At 42.2% G+C, this 20,108-nt stretch overlaps 2 protein-coding genes and 1 long non-coding RNA gene across 6 annotated transcripts; all 3 read left to right on the top strand.

The window, feature by feature from the left end:
* The first annotated feature begins 84 nt into the window (after window positions 1-84).
* Window positions 85-1,028, top strand: LOC135644540 (uncharacterized). Its single transcript, XR_010498499.1, has 3 exons — window positions 85-222; window positions 313-378; window positions 795-1,028. It is a non-coding gene; the product is annotated as an uncharacterized LOC135644540 (long non-coding RNA).
* Window positions 1,029-1,988: 960 nt separating this feature from the next.
* LOC103993709 (S-adenosylmethionine synthase) lies at window positions 1,989-4,718 on the top strand. Its single transcript, XM_009413879.3, has 2 exons — window positions 1,989-2,294; window positions 3,303-4,718. The coding sequence occupies exon 2, from the start codon at window positions 3,320-3,322 to the stop codon at window positions 4,499-4,501; it is 1,182 nt and encodes a 393-aa protein (XP_009412154.2). The 5' UTR covers window positions 1,989-2,294; window positions 3,303-3,319; the 3' UTR covers window positions 4,502-4,718.
* Window positions 4,719-4,860: 142 nt separating this feature from the next.
* On the top strand, window positions 4,861-19,858 carry LOC135645953 (probable polygalacturonase). 4 transcript variants are annotated; one of them, XM_065164916.1, is made up of 10 exons: window positions 4,861-5,640; window positions 5,748-8,335; window positions 8,687-9,115; window positions 9,232-9,363; window positions 10,259-10,440; window positions 10,546-10,657; window positions 10,971-11,114; window positions 11,532-12,647; window positions 12,738-14,619; window positions 14,702-14,864. In XM_065164916.1, the coding sequence occupies exons 2-8, from the start codon at window positions 7,796-7,798 to the stop codon at window positions 11,613-11,615; spliced, it is 1,623 nt and encodes a 540-aa protein (XP_065020988.1). In that variant the 5' UTR covers window positions 4,861-5,640; window positions 5,748-7,795; the 3' UTR covers window positions 11,616-12,647; window positions 12,738-14,619; window positions 14,702-14,864. The 4 variants fall into 4 exon arrangements, with proteins under 4 accessions (XP_065020988.1, XP_065020990.1, XP_065020989.1 ...); XM_065164918.1 differs by having other exon boundaries at window positions 4,861-6,781; window positions 7,765-8,335; XM_065164917.1 differs by having other exon boundaries at window positions 4,861-7,071; window positions 7,765-8,335.
* Window positions 19,859-20,108: the final 250 nt, after the last annotated feature.

Here is a 20,108-nt window from a genome sequence, read left to right as displayed (position 1 = left end):
TGTATCCTCTGTTGTTACTGCTTTCATCGAGTATATAGCATTAGTCTATTTGGGATGAACAAAAGGAGATCGTAAAGCTTAGTGGAAGATCGTTGAGACTTGCTCATATTCTATTCTTGATGAGGTGGACACGAAACTTGATCACGGCACCTGGTTCTCGAACCTTTTCGATCTTTTTATCGTGGAGGAATTAGGCATTATTTGGTGCTGAATGTGACACAGGTTCCTGTCAGCCCAGACATGCTTTGGTTAAAGTTCCAACTACATTCCCCGACAACAGCTACTGAGCATGTGAATCTATCATTGCTGCAGGGGGAGAAAGAAATCTTCATCGATTTTGGAATCCAGCACGCGTTAAGGAAGGTAACAATTCACAAGGTACGGTAGAGTCTTTGTTGATTTTAAACCTTTTTTTTTTGTACCAATTAGATCTTGCCAAAATAGTTTAATAATATTTACCACGGTAGCGATATAATCCTGTTTTCTCTCTCTTTCATAATATTAATATTATCTTTTCACTCGAGTGTCAAAAGGATTTTATTTGGCAAAATGTCACCATAAGTCTTGTAAAAACCTCTTGATAACGATTTTTATAGTTTATAAATAATTTATTTACAGAATTCTAATTAATATGCAAAGACAAGTGCACCTGCATAGAAAATTAAGAGTGCTATGGTCACACGCACACACACACACATATTTTGTACGCACGCTGGATTCTCCCAGCTGTAATCCCCATTCCTTTAATCTATTTGATAAAACGCATGTTTCGTGCATGTTTCTTGGGATGGAAGTTGGAACTCCGAATCCCCCAGGACAGATACTGATGGCAACAAGCAACAGCTCAAACAAGAGCCTAAGCCACGTTGGAGCTCATGTGAGCACGTCGTCACTGAACCAATTACGTGGAAGTGCTTGCAGTGTCATCCAGCAACAACAGCAATGCACACGAACATAAACAATTCTTTCTTTGTAATCGGATGATGATGACGACTCAATAATTCACTCTTTGCAGTATTATATTCTAATGGCCTAAATATGGCTAATTTTTTACTCTGATGTTGAAGTGAGCAAGTCGTGGCATCCATCGAACCCACGATTCGGCATGTTTGATGGATGATTGCAGAATGCGTCTGTACATGGAAGCCACTAAACACCAGTTTATTTCATCTTTAGGTAATCGAATCTATCTGGTTCCCAAAGATTTCAGATAGAAAAATAGATACCCAATCGGATTCTAGTTTCATTCAAAAGATTCGCAATTCCTAATTAAGCTTATATTAATCGTAAATTAGGAAAGACTCGTACTTGATGAAATAATGTCATTAAATCTGATCAACTCGGGAGAGATTTCAACTTTCAAACCTTACTGCCTCGTCAGTTATTAAACTAATTTCTCTTTCTCTCTCTAATATCTTTGCATCGATTGCCAAATCGACACAAGTTGGTCATGGACTGGTTATTTAGTGGTGTGGGTGGCCACGTAGACAACTGCTAATTAGTGTTCTCATTAACAATGTACGATCAGCGTCGATAGCAATAAAATTTCCCACAAAGATCTTCTGCCACGTGTCAGGTGACGTCATCTCGTCCCGTCAAATGGACCGACTCGACCTACTCCTGTTTGACCGAGTCAATTTTCCCGGCTCAGACGTCGCTTCGGCGGCTCGGAGCTCGTGTCCTCTCAGCGAGTCGCGTCTCCGAGCCTGACTCACGCCTCTGGACACGACCCGTCCCGTTCTCAATTCTGGAGATCAAATAAATATCTACTTGGATGAGGACAAGAAGCAGGTCTCGGATGATCTGCACCTTCCCTGATTTCCGTCCACGTTAACGAGAAGAAAACGTGGTATTGACACCCGTCCACATCGGTGCAGCTCGAGGAGATAGCGAGCCAACCATGTGAGACAAGTCTACACCTAATGCGCACTACTATTACTGCAGAGTTGGGAAGCCAAACGGTCGAGCCGAGTTGGTAGTGAGCCGAGAGAAGGCACGGTGGGTGAGTGAAAACGCCGGTTGCAGCCGGTGACCCGAGCGCCCACCAGCACCGTCGGTGCCGTGGGCGGTCGCATCCGAGTCGGCACGATCGGATTCCCGAACGCGTTCCCGTCACGACATAGAAACGCGTTCCTGTGCCGGTTGCGTTCGGTCTCCGCGCCTATTAAAGGGGTTCGGGATTCTAGCCACTGGAAGGCGTGAAAAGGGTTTGCACCTCTTCGAACCAGCGAGAGGGCGGCGGAGATTAGGGTTCTTCGACCTCCTCTCTTCCTCCTCTCTCGCTTCGCTCTACGGTGAGCAATCTTTTCTTCCGTTTGATGTTTTTGATCCGCGTTCGTCTTGTGCGTTGCCTGCAACTTGTATTGGTACAAAGTATCCGTTCTTTTTCCCTGGTTACAGCTCTGTTTTGCTTGTTTCGAGAATGAATGATTCGAGCCGATCTCGATGGTCGGCGCCGTGTTGGAGTTGTTGATGCTTCTGTCGGCTTCGAATTGGCTAAACCCTTGAACGAAATTTATTGTTGGTTTCTGGTTTTGCTCGATCCATGGGTTTTAAGGTGGAAAAGGTGGTAGCTTGAACAAATCCAGTTCCCTTTTGTTGATCTTCTGTTACCTTACTTTGAGCTGGATGGAGTGACTATAGATCGTGAACTTTTGCAGCGTAGCTGAGGATCTGCTCGGCGTGTCAGATTTAATTCTCCTTAAAACACGTTTAATTCTCTCCATGTTTAGCTAGTAGATTGATTCAAGCTTGTATCCCTGGCGGTATGGCATAAGCGGTTCAACTAAAACCTGACTATAGATTCTTATTCATTGTCCTATATCTCTTTGGTGATTTAGAATCTCAAATCTGTCCTTCTTCTAGTTAGAAGGTGTAAACGCGTGTAGATGCTCCCTTAAGTCGAGTCATTTTCATTTTCACGTAGCAGAAGATCCAAAGTGTTACTAGTTTTGCTGTTGGTTCTATTAGAAAATTCTGGTTCCTCCCTGATGAGATGTTCTAAGGCAGACTTCCTTTTGTATATTTTTAATCTCTGTACTCAGTTCTTTGCCAATTTTTATATGTGTCTGTACCTTCCAAGATTATAATTCCATGCTTCTGGTCTCAGACATTGTTCCACCTGGTGAACAGTAGGTGGTATGTTTAGTTTGTTTGTTCTTGTGGTTCTCGTGCATCGTTAAGGTTTACAATCCATATCTTTCTATGACATGTATGCAACAGTATCTATACAATGCCTATATCTCGACATAGCTTCATTGCTGTTCTGGTATATTAGCTTGATGTCTCTTGTATTTGTTCAGATTCAGCTCTAACTAAGATGGAGGACACCTTCCTTTTCACCTCTGAATCTGTCAATGAGGGTCACCCTGACAAGCTCTGTGACCAGATCTCAGACGCGGTGCTTGATGCCTGCCTCGAGCAGGACCCCGACAGCAAGGTTGCGTGCGAGACCTGCACCAAGACCAACATGGTCATGGTCTTTGGTGAGATCACCACCAAGGGCAATATTGATTATGAGAAAATTGTCCGTGACACTTGCCGTGATATCGGGTTCACATCCGAGGATGTAGGCCTTGATGCCGACCACTGCAAGGTGCTTGTGAACATCGAGCAGCAGTCCCCTGACATTGCTCAGGGTGTTCATGGCCACTTCACAAAGCGCCCTGAGGAGATTGGTGCTGGCGACCAGGGACACATGTTTGGCTACGCAACCGATGAGACTCCTGAGTTGATGCCCCTCAGCCATGTCCTTGCTACGAAGCTTGGTGCTCGCCTCACTGAGGTTCGCAAGAATGGAACTTGTCCCTGGTTGAGGCCCGATGGCAAGACCCAGGTTACTGTTGAGTACCGAAACGACCATGGTGCCATGATTCCTGTCCGCGTGCACACCGTCCTCATCTCCACCCAACATGATGAGACCGTGACTAACGACGAGATTGCCGCTGACTTGAAGGAGCATGTTATCAAGCCTGTTATTCCGGAGCAGTACTTGGATGAAAAGACCATCTTCCATCTGAACCCCTCTGGTCGTTTTGTTATCGGTGGACCTCATGGTGATGCTGGCCTCACCGGTCACAAGATCATTATCGACACCTACGGTGGCTGGGGAGCACACGGAGGTGGTGCCTTTTCGGGCAAAGATCCTACGAAGGTCGACCGAAGCGGTGCCTACGTCGCCAGGCAGGCAGCTAAGAGCATTGTGGCCAGTGAGCTTGCTCGTCGCTGCATCGTCCAGGTTTCCTATGCCATCGGGGTGCCCGAGCCGCTGTCCGTGTTTGTTGACACTTACGGAACAGGCAAGATCCCCGATAAGGAGATTTTGAAGATTGTAAAGGAGAATTTCGACTTCAGGCCTGGGCTGATCACCATTAACCTTGGCCTAAAGAGGGGTGGGTACAGGTATCTCAAGACAGCAGCTTATGGACATTTCGGCAGGGACGACCCAGACTTCACCTGGGAGGTAGTCAAGCCCCTCGAGTGGGAGAAGCCAGCTGCTTAGATTGGTCATGGTGGCACCGAAAGCTGCTGTTGCTCTTGTAGCCGTTGCTTGTTTGGTTGGTTATGTTGTGTTTCTTCGTTGTAATGGTATCAAAGTCGTCTACATGGGTTTGATCAAAGAAGAAAAGAAGGAAACTCGCATATCTTTCTCACCAACTATTATGGTCAATAGTATAAATGCTTTATACTCTTGTCTATGAAAAGAACATTATTTCCTACCCTCTGCTTTGCAATGAATGAATCATCCTCCTTGACATCGTCAGATTCTTCTGCTGCAAGGGCGATGTGGTGCGGGGAGACTGCAAGTACTTCCGAGGCACTTGTCATTGCTATCGATTAGAGCCCTGCAAAGAAACTTACTTACCTGCCTCTAATGCCTCATCATCGACTATACAATTCCCGCCCCCTGCATTGTGAAAGAAAACAAGAAGCAGAAGAAGGCAGACAACGGTACAGGGGTGGTAAGATGGGAAGAGAGGAACAGCAAGGGAGGGGAAGAGAGCCAGGGAAGAGGCAGTGCATGGAAAGGGCAGAAACACGACGACTCTGTTTCTGACCCCATCCCATGCTCTACCTCGTCCCCGTCTTGCGCCCGCCTCCCTCCCTCCCTGCATCCATTTGCGCTCACCTTGTGGTTGCCATTGCTCCGGCTGTGGAACCGACATGAGCTTTGCCGCTTCCAGGGATGGATATTTATGAGGCGCTCACAGGCTGTGGACTTGTACTGCCGTTTCTTCGTGGATTTGATGGTACCACTACTTTCAAGTACCAAACCCGTGGCTGCACGCGTCAGTACAAGGAGCTCAACCTGTACTGCAGCCGTCTCTTTTGTACTATTTCGTTGAATTTGATCACGCAGCTTCCGATTCATCAACGAATAATCTTGTGATATGATACTATTAATTAATTGCTCAACTTTCATGGGCTGGCTTAGGTAGAGAAGGGTATGTCCTCAGATTGGGGCTCCAATGATGTTAACTGGGCCGGGGTAGGAAGGGATCAAAGGCTGGGACTCGTGGGCACGACGAGTGATCTGTGCTCTCTCCGGCTTCATCGGATGATGCCAAGGCCCTCGGCAGCAGCCTTTCTCTCTCCCTCTCTCTCTCGCTTCACGGACGCCAATTCCGTCGGCTAACTCAGGTACCAGTTAGTTTCCCGTGAACTGTTTGCAGAGGAAAGAACCGAGGAGATCAGAAGAGGAACGTACACTCTATCTTATTGCTGCATAAACTGTACGAGTGATGTAGGCAATGCAGGCTCTTTATTGGCATCACAAGAGGCTTGTCAATCTGCCATCACATTCTCGCTGCCTCTTCATTCATCGGTGAAAAAGAAAGAAAAAAGATGTTTAGTTTGATGAGCATCTCTTCTTATTCAAGGATGTAAAGGATATTGGATGGTCCGAATGCCATCGAAGGTAAGAAGTGATTGCAAAGAGCTTTCATTTTGCATGTGGAAAGCCATGTCATCATCTACAAAGGGACAAATTTCCCGTGGGGATGCAGTGAGACCACAAGAAAAATAAGGAGATTGCAGTGGAACCAAGACCCCACATCAAGATTTTGCAGACACTCCTGCTTGATTACCTGCACAACAGATGCTTGAGGGATTGCTACAGACAAAACTGGTGTCTTCTGTCCACTGGCAGGGATCAAGTGGGCATTCAATTTGGTCTGCGTTGCTGTCTGGTGATCTGCATCTTCTCCACTTGTTGTGTTTCTCAGTACATATGGGTGCACTTGGAAGGGACTGTTGCTGGATTTTGTGATCAGTGGGCTTGTTTTGTTGCGTGCAGTTCTTGTTCTAGTTAAGCAGTCGGAGAAAGAACATGTGGCAAATTACATGTGAATATTATCGATGGTTCCTTATTAAGGGCTAAGCATGTGAATGACCGGTACTGCCATATAAAACTTGAATCCATGTGAAATTCCTTGGTTTACAACACAATGGTTACATTCTTATAGAGTTTAGTAGCTGACAAAATTCTGTGGGCGGCCATCAAATAAAAATATTAGTGGAGTCGGAAGAACTTAATGATTATGGTGGAAGATCAAGTCAAATGGTTATGAGATGGGTTAAGTAAATTAAGAAGTAAGTGGAGTAAACTTAATGGTTGTGGCCTTATAATTCTTGCTATTCCATTTAGCAGGGATGAAGACAGTTGTTGGGGTAGTATAGCCAAAGTTTTTTATCCTGGAAAATGAATTGGACATGTATCAGAGACACATGACAAGTATTTCAGGTGGATGCTGTAGTTGTTTGCAACCACACCAAAATATAGGTAAAAAGAGTTAACTTGTGTTAAAGAGATGGACAAAGGGTTAAATTAGACTTGTCTCATGGTAGTTAGCTCAATTTTGTCTCAATATGGATATGTCTTAAGCTGAGGAGGTGTGTGTAATGTTTTATTCTAATTGATCTTTTTCTTAGATGGTGGCAGGATTATTTGTTTGTTCTTCCATTATATTCCTAAATCATGCAAGAGATTACCCATTGGCTTTGTCGGGTCATCATGAGGAAGGAATTAAAGGAAGTTTCCATAGTCCAGATCAACTGCATCCCATTATGAAAGTAAATAGTCCAAAAAGACTGTTCCAATTGTCCTTTTTCTATTCTTAATTTCATGAATGGGAATCCAAAGACTCTATATCTTTTCTATGTTTCTGCTGGTGGGAATTTTTATCAATGAATATAGTCTTTACAGCATGCAGTCATTTTTTTAACTGACTGTGTCATCATCCCTGATTCCTTGGCCTGCATATTTAGTATGAGCTATGCACTTGTCATTATACCCATTCTTTAAAACACTTCCTCATGTTATCAAATCTGTAGTTTGTGGTGTCTTTTTCCTTTCCTTAATAAGCTTACCTTCTCACTTCAGGGCCAATATCAACTTGTTATGTTATCAGTTGCACAGAGACTAAGTTTTCTTCCTACCACAGAAACAAACACACTGATCTTCTTCCTGCATCATGTCAACCTCCCAAACCCCACAGCTAATCCTTCTCCTTTGATTACATTCTCTGTGCACATAAACTACTAAATTTTTGGCGGTCACTTGATCTCAGCTGCTTTGAAGCTATTAGTTGTTAGTTCCGTGGCTTGTGCAGCATCCAAAAGCAACTGCTGCATCTCAACTATTAGTCAACTGTTGAGCCACTGACCAATTTCATATCTTTCATCATCCTCCATGCTTACCTGCTTCTCCGTCTTCTGCTCTATGGTGAGAATGATCTGGTGAACTCTCTTGCCTAACAATCACAGCCTTGAAGCAGCCCTTGCACCAGAGAGAATCATGAAGCAGGAGCTTTCCACTGCTAATCACAAGGTCTCCTCGCCAGTGTCATCTGCAGGTCGAGCCAGAGTTTCCAGAATGAAGGATAGTCCGAGAGCAGTTACAGCTAATGGAGCCTCACCGGGCTCGAGGCCAAGGCCAAGCAGCACCAATGTGGCTAGAAAGTCTATCCAATTCAACAAGCTAAGGCCGGTCGTCAATGATGTGAGAATTACAAAAGAAAGGAGTCACGAGGATGCCAAGGTTGCTGGTCTTCATGGAAGCCAGGTTGTTGAGCAGCATGCTCGGTTGCAGCGGAGGTTGGAATCAAACTTTAAGGGGCCTGAGGATGGAGCCAGTACAAGGATCAAAGAGTTGCAGGGTAGACTTGATGAGAGTGAGAGAACGGTGAGGGACTTGCAATCTGAGGTGTTGGCACTGAAAACTCAGATAGAGAATCTGCAAGTCCTCAATGTTGAATTGGAGTCACAGAAAAAAAAACTAGAGAAAGATCTCTCTGGTGCTGAATCAAAAATTAAAGCTTTAGAGAAGCATGACCAGGTATGTGTATGGTCATATCTTCACACACTCGAATTTGGCACTGTGGTTGCTCGAAGAAAACACACTAAGTCATATAATTCTCTTATTTCCTTAGCTTGGTTGGGACTACAGCTGTTTTATCTAAATCTATTTACGTTGGTAGAAGAGGCCATTACAGAACGATATTTCTTAATGTTGGGTTTAACATGTTAATCTTTTTTGATACACTTTAAAGTTGATCAGGTTGTGAAGGCTGATGGAGAAAAGTTTGAAACTATGTTACTATGAACAATTGCTTTATCTATATACTCATTTCAAGTTTAGTTGTAATGGATGAAATCTAACATGTTCCTCAATGTGAAATAATTGCAGGTGGAATCAGTCAGAAAGTCTGGATTTATAGATGTATTGGAGGTTGTTCCTCAAAAGTCAGAAAATATTGCAGAAATGGAGGTTGGAAGACATGATAATTGCAAAAACCAGTCTTCAGTACTGAATCCTATCACCAAAGCTGTAGAAGTCCAGTTGGAAGTTTTGGTCGAGAACCATTTTCCAGCTTTGGCATCTCCCCTATCCCCTATTGCTAGGGCGCCGCCGCCACCACCACCACCACCTCATAATGCACAAGGAAGAGTGACAATGCATAAGGCTTCTGCACTAGCTGAATTGTATCATTCATTGACCAAGCAAGATGGAAAGCAAGGATCCATGAACAATGGCAGTTGTGCCCGTCCTCAATCTAACAAGGCACATCTTAGCATTGTTGGGGAACTTCAACATCGATCGGCTCACCTATTAGCGGTAACTGTTTTTTTTTTTGTGGAAATTTCCAGAGAAAAATTGGTAACAACTGTTTGTCATGACATTTTAACATTAAAGTATTTATTCTTTTCATGCCTGCCTAATGTCTTCCATAGATCAAAGCAGATGTGGAAACAAAACGGCACCTCATCAAAAATCTTATAGAGAAGGTGCGATCAGTGTCTTTCGCAAATATGGAAGAAGTCTTGACTTTTGTTGATTGGCTTGATGGAGAGCTCTCCACCTTGGTAAGGCTTGTGTACAAGTTGATGGTTGTTACAGTGAGAATGAAGGATAAATTTCTGCATAGTCTATGACATCATTGGAGTTGCAAATACATTGCTAAGAACTTTTTTTATTTTATCTGAATATATGAAGAAGACTCCTCTGTTGATTTTTTTTACACTCTTCTGGTAGGGATTGAGCTTGCTTTAAGGAAAGTTTGATGTTTCAACAATGAACCTAGGACTTCATTGTCCATTGGTACTGTTGGCTTATGAGCAACATTGCGAAACTATAGAGAGTTCTACTTGAAGTATGAGAAAAACAACTTATTGACCTTCATCTTAATTTGAAGAATTTCTTGAGCACTTCATGGATTTTTAAGGTTGAAACGATCTTTTATAAACCGACCTTGACTCTAACTGTGTACTGTGTCATGAAAAAACAAATTCTTTTTCTAGTGAACAAGAAAAGCTGACATCACTCATCAACATTTTTATGCCTTCACGTGGTGATTATCTTCCTGAAATCCAATTGATTCATTGATCATAGCGGTTAGTTTGGCGAGATTATTATGAATGTGGGAAAAAGCTCATTGACTCGAAACTCTATGCAAATATAGTTAACACCTATGCTGACATTAATGAGGCCGATAACTATTTCAAATATGTTGGATATATTTTGTTGTTCTCGCAAACATTTGTTTGGGCACTTTCTATCAAACTGGATAGGTATTTACGTTTGCAGCATGGCAGCATAATATGTTGTATCCTTTGACTTATTTGCAATGTGACTAATTGAAGATTAATCTTAACATCTTATGTTATGATTTGTCACTGTTTACTATTTCTTAGAGTCTTGGATACTTTGTTGCTGCATCTTGTGTATGCTCATGTGATTTCACTTTTATATGCTGAGCAGGCTGATGAGAGAGCTGTTCTGAAGCATTTTGACTGGCCTGAAAAGAAAGCTGATGCCCTGCGCGAGGCTGCCTTTGAATTCCGTGATCTGAAACGGTTAGAAGCTGAAGTCTCTTCTTTCAAGGATGATGTCTGCCTACCATGTGAGGCCACCCTAAAAAAAATTTCAAACTTACTAGATAAGTGAGTATCATCTGATGATCCATTCTCTTCTGACTACTCAGCTATCCTCTATTTAGTTCTCTATCAAATATATATTTCTCCTTATATCCATTTTAATGATGAAAGATTGGAGCGGAGCGTTGGTAGATTGATTAAGTTGAGGGCTGCAAGTATGCTGTTGTATAGCGAGTGCAAAATTCCAACTGATTGGATGCTAGAATCTGGGATGGTTTGCAAGGTATGCTCTAAGTTGCTTATGGCCTCAAGTAATTGCATGCATGTGATGATTCTTGTGCTTCGATAGATTAAATACAAATGTGTGTTTTATTATCACTAGCACAATAAAATGTTAATACACCTAAAATTTCATTTATTACCTCAATCACTCGTTCTTCCTATGATCACCTTCTCATGTTCAAAAGTTTGCTTTTTATATATATATATATATATATATATATATATATATATATATATATATATTTTAGGTGTAGTACTGTGAACTCTGTAGAAGCCTTTTCCAAGAGGTAGTAATTAACATATACTTGTTGCAGATGAAGCAGGTATCGCTGCAACTTGCAAGAGTCTACATGAGGAGAGTGTCAATGGAGCTTGAATCAGTTCGGCCTTCAGAAAAGGAGACGGCACAAAAGGCACTTCTCTTTCAGGGGGTGCGTTTTGCTTACAGAGCACACCAGGCAAGTCATTGGACTGCAATTATCTGAGAATAATTCTCACCAATCATAGGCCACAGTTTGGGTTAATATATACAATGTAGGATTATAAAAGAAGACATTTTTCTTTATAACCATGCAAAAGGGTGATTCTTTCCAAGTCCTGCTTGGTAAAATTCTCATGATTTATGAGATCAAACATGGCCACACAATTATTTTTTGAGAAGAAATCGGCAAAGACATTACATGAAGGAAACAATTTATTCATGATCGGAAAGTTCAGTTTTTCTCTGAGGATATGACATCTATTTCAAACTGCCAAGCAGTTCAGTTTTTCTCTGAGGATATGACATCTAGTTCAGTTTTTCTCTGAGGATATGACATCTATTTCAAACACTAAGAAGAACTATACCTGATATAGTTCTGGTTATTGCTTGGCAGTTTGCAGGAGGACTGGACTCTGAAATGATGTTCACCATTGAGGAGTTAAAGAAGAGGGTTGAGTCACGGGGTAGAGGACAGTAGAGGAACTTCATGGTACGACCGTGCCAGTATAATATGCGCATCGAAGATCAATTCAATTCTGGTAGTGAAGAGGGAGGCATTATGGAGCTGATGGACTGAGGATCCTCTGTCAGAACAAAATTCTAGTCCTGTTCCAGTTTAAATGATGGCATCCGAGGGGCATCAACAACAGTTACACCAGACGCTTGTGTCCGAAAGAAGAATATCCAAGGAATTTGATGACCTCAACCGAACCAAAGAAGTAAATTTTCGTGTGACGACTTCACAAGTTTCAAGCCGCTTTTCAAAGGGATGGACACAGCGCAATGCACTGCATTTTCTGCAACTAAAAGGTTATTTTGTGTGTGAGCTCTTCGCCATGTATTTGTCCAAAGAGTACATAAACATTTGAACCAAGTGGTAATCTTCCACCAGCGGATGAGATGTATGAGCGCTCTTGTCTATGTGTCTGTGTCAAAAGTACTAGTGTGTTGTTACTTCCTTGGAACTCCCTGTTTCCATGTCTCACTTTCATTCTGTGTTCATGTTTGACTGGTTAGCAAAGTTGGAGAGTCAACCAAAGTTTACTGATGTGTCTCACTCATTTTACTGTTTTGAAGGTGATTATTCCTGCACATCAAAATGCTGTCTGTTGTTTATCCACACCAACTAATGGATTGAATGCTCGTAAAAGGATTCTAGTAGCTGAATCAACTTGGCTAATTCAGTGAGTTCTTTTGGTTCTTGATCTCTCTGTGGCTGAGACTTCCTGCAGTCTGGTGCTCCATGAAGTCATCATCCATGACGAATCAAGGTGAGGAGGAAAACATTGACCAAGAATCCATCACTGGTCCATGAATTGCTTTAAGATTGGTAAGTATTTTTGTTATCTTTTTATTAGGAATCAGTAAATTGAATTACTTGATGAATAAGGAATTTGAGAATCCGACTGTGCTCGAGAGGATGCTGATGGACGGCTCAAGATTCATCAGGTGGGCAACGTGTGGCATGTGATGTGCGGAGTGCGTCCGACAGCTCTCCTGAGCACAGCAGGTAACGAGTTAGCTGTACTCATAATTACGTAGGTCCATGGCAGGTAGCCTTCATGGTGTACTCCTCCTCATTAAAGCTCCCACCCTGCAGCTGAGGAGAGAGCAACGGCGTTGGCATTTCCATGTCGCTTCCGGCGGGCCCTCGCCCACTCACATGGCAGCCATTGATGAGAGAGCTCACACCCAACAGGGCAAGCATTTTCGGTAGCTCTCTTCCCTCCCCGCTGATGCTCCCACAATGCAACCAAATCATTGATCCCACTGTTCACACAGTCCCTCACTGTTCTCTCTCTCTCTCTTCCTCTACCAACGACAAGATGATGTCTTCGTCCGGTGAAGGGTTGAGAGGATGGCATTCTTATACATCAAGAAAAAAACTATGGTATTTTTGCTTAGACATTGGATTCCAAAGCTGGGGGACTCTACGGTGATGCAGCAGGGAAGAGCAGGCAGCACCTTTTATTTCCATGTCCTTTTCCCTCCCATCCCTGTCTCCCCCTCCCCCCAACCCCTTTTTAGACCTTCCAATCCTTTTTTAACTCCTAAGAATCTCTGTTCCCAACGCCCGGCCTTTGCTTAGAACTGAGAAGAAACCGAAGCTGTTTCCTCACATTAATCTTTCATTAACGCCCGGTGATTATTTTCCAAGTGTAAAAGGAAGTCTCTTCTTTGTCACGAAGCACGGATTCTTCTCCGAGTTATGTACTCCCTCTGATGCAGCTGGTGGCAGATACATGTGCCTACTGAGAGCACGTTATTGCTGCCCCTGCCGCAGTCGAGAAGTGTAGGTAAGCCACTGCAGCGCACTGCAGAAATGTTGTCCTTGTCGTCAGCTGAGACTGCTCACCAGAAGGCAGAAGAATTCTGGATCTGAACTCGCACTAAGAAAGAAACACGTCTTCATGCATGCCATTCATTCTGTTAATATGCCATCGAATTAAAATTTGGATTGAATCGGATTTTTTAGTGCACTGTGATGATGGTTTCCTTTTTCTCATCACCAAGAAGTTCGACCGAGGTGTGGGAACAAGTTTCTCCCTGCTCCAAGTTACGAGCAGGACAGGTCCAGCTCTGGAACCATGTGCAAGCTTTGCTTGATTGAGAATTTAGCCATAAAGAGGGAGAACATGATTGCTAAGCTCGTACTTCATCATGGTCTTAATGCTCAAAGTAGTCCCGGTTGGAATGACTCAACTAGTCCTACTGTCCTTCTGCAGAAGATTTGCCTCCACAAATGTTGGTAAGTGATTCCCTTTCGGCTAATTCTCTTATTCTATACTAAATTTTGCTTGGTTTTGGATGGCAAGACGAAGTATGTGGAATTGAATCCAAAGAATCAGACTGCTTCACTCTGACTGAAAGCCATTGTTTGTGACATAAAGAGTTCATCCGATCTTTATGGGATACTGTTTGACAAGAAGATGACAAGACGTTAACCGTACACGAGAAGCGAGGTAGGGGAGGGCTGTAAGGTCATTTCATGGGAGTCTTCACGGGTATTCTGGTCACTGGAATCCAAGAGGCAATGACCGGCCATGTAGAACTGCTGACCCTTTCCCACTGCTCCTCAGCTGGCTGTAATCTGCCCTCTTCCCCGGGTTTTGGTTTGCCAGATTTCCAAACTGTAACTGACCAAGCCAATTCTTTCATGAAATGACATATGTTTCTCCCTCAGGCTGAGAGAGAGAGAGAGAGAGAGAGAGAGAGAGAGAGAGAGTATGGTTTCAGAGGAAAGCAGTCTTAAAAGAGTGAGGTAGCCAATTAACTTACAAGAACTCAGCAGAAGCAGCAGCACGGGCAGAACTCTTAGCTTCATTCCCGTGATTTCATGGGAGTTCTCTGCCCACAGGGACACCAAAACCAACCTGGTCTGCTCCAATTCGCAGTGGGTTTGAGGCAGCTCGGGAAGGCACAGTAGAGCCATGAGGGTGGTTTGTCCGGGAAGAGAGGGAGGGAGCAGCTGAAGACAAAAGGTGGTGGACAAGGACCGCTTGTTCTTTAGAAAGGACAGTGTCATGATTTTTCTCCTCTTACTTGCAATTTCTCCCCCTTTAGGTTGGTGGTGGGATTGGTCTTCAGGTTCCACTTCCACTTGATGGTGATCGTATCATTTAGATCGACCGGAGGTCCCTCGAGGGTGTTGGAGGTGCTTTCCCTTCGGCCTCTGTAGATCCTTCTTGCTTTGCTTCTTTGGGGAGATCAGAGCCCGGTCATATGAAGAGATCTGCAGCTGTACGTGGTTCTCTTCCTCCTCGCTTTCTTCTTGGATTCCTATTTTCTTAATGTCTTCAGATCAATTGTTGAGCGCACCAATGTGGTTCCTTCTTAGTGGATCTTAGTTTCTGATGCTCCATTTCTCTGTGCTTTCTCTGTAAGTATTATTTTAACACCGAAATGTGGTTCGACATATAGAGATCTGTGACTAAAAACACACTTCTTTTTATTTCTTAATCTGTTCTTTCTTTCTTTCTTCTTGTCGTCTTACCAATATTGTTTGTTGGCTGCAACCCCAACCATCAACTCCTGGAACGAAGCAAAAGAAAGTTCCAATTTTCCTGATCCATATTCTGCATGGTGAAATGGTCTTATCTTATAATTGATTTGATTTATTGTTCTATTAATGATATGATATTGTGCATAACTCGTGGTTCTGATATTAGATGCATATTGGATTTATGATTTTTGATCCTGTTTTTTAGCCATTACGCTCTATCAGAAGGAATAGAATTCCTTTTTGTCGAAGAATCCTTATCTGGACTTGTAGATTGCTAGGCTGCAATATTGATCCTTCTTTCTCATGGATCGATATAGGGTAGGCTCTCAAGCGGAACTTATCTCCTCCCTTTAATGCTACACATTGTTTTAGTAATTTGATTGATAGATTCACCAACCTGTATAAGTGCTAGTTGGTAGAAAACCAGGTGAGTTTTGATAATGTCATTATTTGCATACGTTTGTTTCTGTTTATTGATCGATCCATTTGTTTCTTTGGTCCCATTTTGGTGTTCTTTTCCATTTACTTCTGTTAATTTGATCGATACATAAATTCTCTTTGTGATACGATTGTGGCTCAAATTGCTCACGAGATGCCAGTAGACATTATGATGATACGTGATTTTATCTTCCCTCGTTGTCATCTATAATTCTTGATCTCAGATCAAAATAATATACTCCCTCCCTCGGGTTTTTCATTTCTTGGTTTCTGAAAGGCGATGATTGTAGACCGATATTTGAATTGAACCTCTTAATTGCACCTTCCGTAATACGTAAGATCTCATTTTAAAGGACAATTGCTCAAGGTTTACTCTAGTTGATTCTGCTAATTCAAGTTGAGACTCACAATTGGGTTCTGGAGAACTAGTTTACCTAATTGGATCATGGAGAAACAGAAATATCTTGGGCCTCATTCTTAAAGTGCACATTATAAAGGATGTGTGTTACATATTTTTCTTTTAATTGTTAAAATTTGATCTGATTTTGAGATTGATCTGAATGTTAACCTATGTATTTTCCACTCAGCTACTCGAGATTCTTACGATTCTTGCAATTATCGGTGAGTCCTCATGGGCTGCCTTGCCTGGCTCATACTGCAAGGAGATGGGATCAAGCACGTACCGACCACACAGTGTCAGTGTAACAGAGTTTGGTGCCGTAGGTGATGGCATCACGCTAAATACCAAAGCATTTCAGAATGCTATCTTTTATCTCCATTCTTTCGCTGATAAGGGTGGGGCGCAGCTCTTTGTGCCTGCTGGAAAGTGGCTGACGGGGAGTTTTAGTCTCATAAGCCATCTCACTTTATCGCTGGACAAGGATGCAGTAATAATTGGATCCATGGTGAGTGAATGCTTCAAATTTGCAGTATTGGGTACATAAGAGTCTACAATTCTTAGTGGTCATGCGCCCGCATTGCCTTTACTTTTTTGTTTGCAAGCCCACTGTTTTACTAGGCTTTTGTAGCAGCTGTCTCCTCGATGTTGAATCCGAAACAGCAAGCTTCAAAATTTGTTCGTGTTGATGAAGGTTGTCTGAATTATGTTGTATCTGTGTTCAGTTTAGGCATATCATGCCTCTCATAATTGGAGCAATATTTTACCCTCTTTTTGCCATATAAGATTGCATGTGATGAACTGGAAGCTGATCTGTGACGTTTTCATACAGGATTCTTCTGATTGGCCAGTCATTGATCCATTGCCTTCATATGGCCGAGGCAGGGAGCTACCTGGTGGAAGGCATCAAAGCCTTATACATGGTTCCAACTTGACAGACGTAATAATAACAGGTATATATATCAAATGAATTTTGTGTAGTGGTTATCTGTTAAGTCACAACGGAGCAATTGACATCTTATCGAATGTTATGCTAGGACAACCTTTTCTTAGTTCCTGTTGGATGCTTTTGCAGCGGTCCAGTTTCAGCATTCAAATGGCCAGGACTCACTATGGTATACTGTATAATCATTATACTGATTTTACTATCAACTTCCTCCAGGTGGCAATGGGACTGTTGATGGCCAAGGCTGTGTTTGGTGGGAGTGGTTTAACAACCACACTCTGAACTATACTCGACCGCATCTCATAGAACTGATGTACTCAAAAGGAGTGGTTATCTCAAATCTTACTTTCATCAACTCACCGTTTTGGGCCATCCACCCTGTATATTGCAGGTTTGTCCCTCCTAGGGTTTTGATTTATTTCTCTTCTTAGCTCTTTACATTGATGCTCGAGTGGAGCTTCATGTGCTAGGGGAGACTTGAAACTGATTTTTAGTGGATTAACAGCCAAGTGCTCGTCCAGAATGTCACAATTCTTGCTCCACCTGATTCACCAAACACAGATGGGATCGATCCCGGTAAGCCGAAAATTTAAAAGCTTGAATTGTGGTTGCATTATTCGGTATCAACGTGAAGTAGGGATGTTCTGATAAAGATGTTTATACCTAATTACTGACAGTTTTATCTGGTGAAACTGGTTTTTCTTTTTGTTTAACATTGTCTAGTTGCCAAATTTTGAGTTTGCTGATACTCTAGTTTCATAACTTCATAATTTGTGGCTCTGAATAGAATACGAAGAGACCCATTATTCCAAACTCTGGCTCTTAATATAAGGCCTAATTTACTATCCTGTTTATGATCTCGTTCGGAATTTATGATGATCAACTGTATAAACTTGAAACGAAATGGTTTGAACAAATCCAGTGTGGAAATCGGCAGATTAACATTATCCTTGTGCACTCTATAATAGTCAAATTAATAGGAAGATGGAATTCCATATGATCCAATAAAAGGTTTGCTTGGATGGATCAGGCATGGATCAGTCATAGGATATACAATTGGCATACAACTTCATCAGATTATGGGATAGGGTTCTTCTTGATGTGACTAGGACTTGACTGGTATAGGTTGGACTTGGTTTAAATGACTTCAGTGATTGGTTGGACCAATTGATCGAAGGGTTGGCAGGATTGACCCAAGATTAGTTTGACTGTGGCCGATCCCAACACCCTATCGAAAGATCAGACATTTTTACTGATGGACTTCACCAATCTCAGGATTGGTCTTGATTAATGTCAGCTAAATCAAATCAAGTTTAGCCAGTCCCACAAGTCATGTTCATAGTAATCTTTATAAGCAACAGGCATGACAAAGCACACTTATGATAAGGAATTAGCTATGAACCAAGTAATTGTCTCTAGAGTTCAGAAACAAGGTGAATGATTCAAATGCATCATCAGCTCCATTAACTATGCTCCATGTATGAAGTCGATATGCCTTAAATCATTGCGTTCGTGGAACCTTAATGACAAGCTTGTGCATTCATTCCTGCAATATAGCTTAATTTATTGATCCTCAATATCCAAGTGCTTCTTTGAGCTTCTATCACAAATACCGCAAATATAAGTTTCCTGCTAACATATTATCATCAGTGGATGAGCTTGCAAATATACCTTGTTGTCAATCAGTTTTTCTCAGCAAGGATGGACTGCTGAGAAAGTAGCTCTGTAATTGCAGTATGAAGGATTGTTGAAAGACTTCTGTGTTTTGGGCTTTTGCAAATTTTCAAATGTAGACGTGAGTTTTAGAGGTCTAGTAAAGCAGTAGCTAAATTTATATTCTTAGATTCATCAGTATTGTTATTCTATAGTGTTGCTTTTTCTGTAAATCATAAATATCGCTTTCAGATAGACATCAAGATCTATTGCAAGGTTGACTACTAAAATGAGAAACCCATGGCGGTATTCTATGTATTATACGCATATGATTTTCTTGATTCCATATATTTGACTTGTTTTCTTTAATCTGATTAATAATCTGTCCATGTGCCATGTTTCATTAATATCTGTCCAAATAAATCCAGATTCATCTGACAATGTCTGCATCGAAGATTGTTACATCAGCACCGGTGACGATCTCATTGTTATCAAAAGTGGATGGGATGAATATGGCATCTCCTTTGCTCGACCAAGCTCCAACATCAGCATCCGGCACATTGTTGGCGAGGCCAATTCAGGTGCAGGCATTGCCTTAGGAAGCGAGATGTCTGGCGGCATATCAAATGTGCGGGCAGAGGACATCTGTCTCTTCAACTCATTGTATGGCATCAGGATAAAAACGTCCCCAGGGCGCGGTGGGTATGTTCGGCACATACACATCTCCAATGTCATCATGACCAATGTCAAGACAGCGATCGGGATAACGGGACGGTATGGTGAGCATCCAGACGAGAACTACGATCCAAATGCACTTCCAGTTATAGACATGATCACCATCGAAGATGTTTCGGGAACAGTTATCAAGCATGCTGGCACATTAGAGGGAATCAAGGGGGATAACTTCAACAGCATTTGCTTGTCCAATGTCCACCTTAATGTGACTTCAAAGCATCCATGGAAGTGTTCCTACATTGAAGGCTTTTCGAACCTAGTCACTCCAGAATTATGTGAATCACTCAGAAACCCCTACCAATCATCAGTTTGCTATACTGCTAACCATTTCGACTGCTGCAATCTGGTCCAAGCTGCCTGAGAAGTGTGTTGGGAGATCTGGCATCACGCTAACCTTGTTCAGGCACTGCATACAAGTAGAAATAATTCCGATACATGCGCTTATTTTGTTTATCTGTTGACATATTGTGTTTAACTTCCAGCTGAGACTGGTATTGCTTTCTTTTCTTGTCATAATAAGTTGCAAAGAGCATGAAGTCTTCCTTTCCAGAGAGCATATGCTGCTCTTGCCTCCATCCTTGCTATAGAATTCGAGTGAATGAGTGATGTAAATTGGTGTCCTTTTTTACATTGTGATTGCTTTTCTTTTCCTTTCTTTTCTTTTTTGTCCGAGTAAAATCTTGAAAAGTGAGGCTTGGAATATGTCTGTTGTGGTTGGATTTGAGTGATGTTTCCATTCCAATTGCAATCGATACTTCCGAAAGAAACAAAGAAAACAAATTCCAATTTTTGCCAGAGT

This window comes from Musa acuminata, chromosome BXJ3-8, assembly GCF_036884655.1.
Source record: "Musa acuminata AAA Group cultivar baxijiao chromosome BXJ3-8, Cavendish_Baxijiao_AAA, whole genome shotgun sequence".
In the NCBI taxonomy this organism is placed as follows: domain Eukaryota; kingdom Viridiplantae; phylum Streptophyta; class Magnoliopsida; order Zingiberales; family Musaceae; genus Musa; species Musa acuminata.
This window is presented reverse-complemented; position numbering and strand designations above follow the sequence as displayed.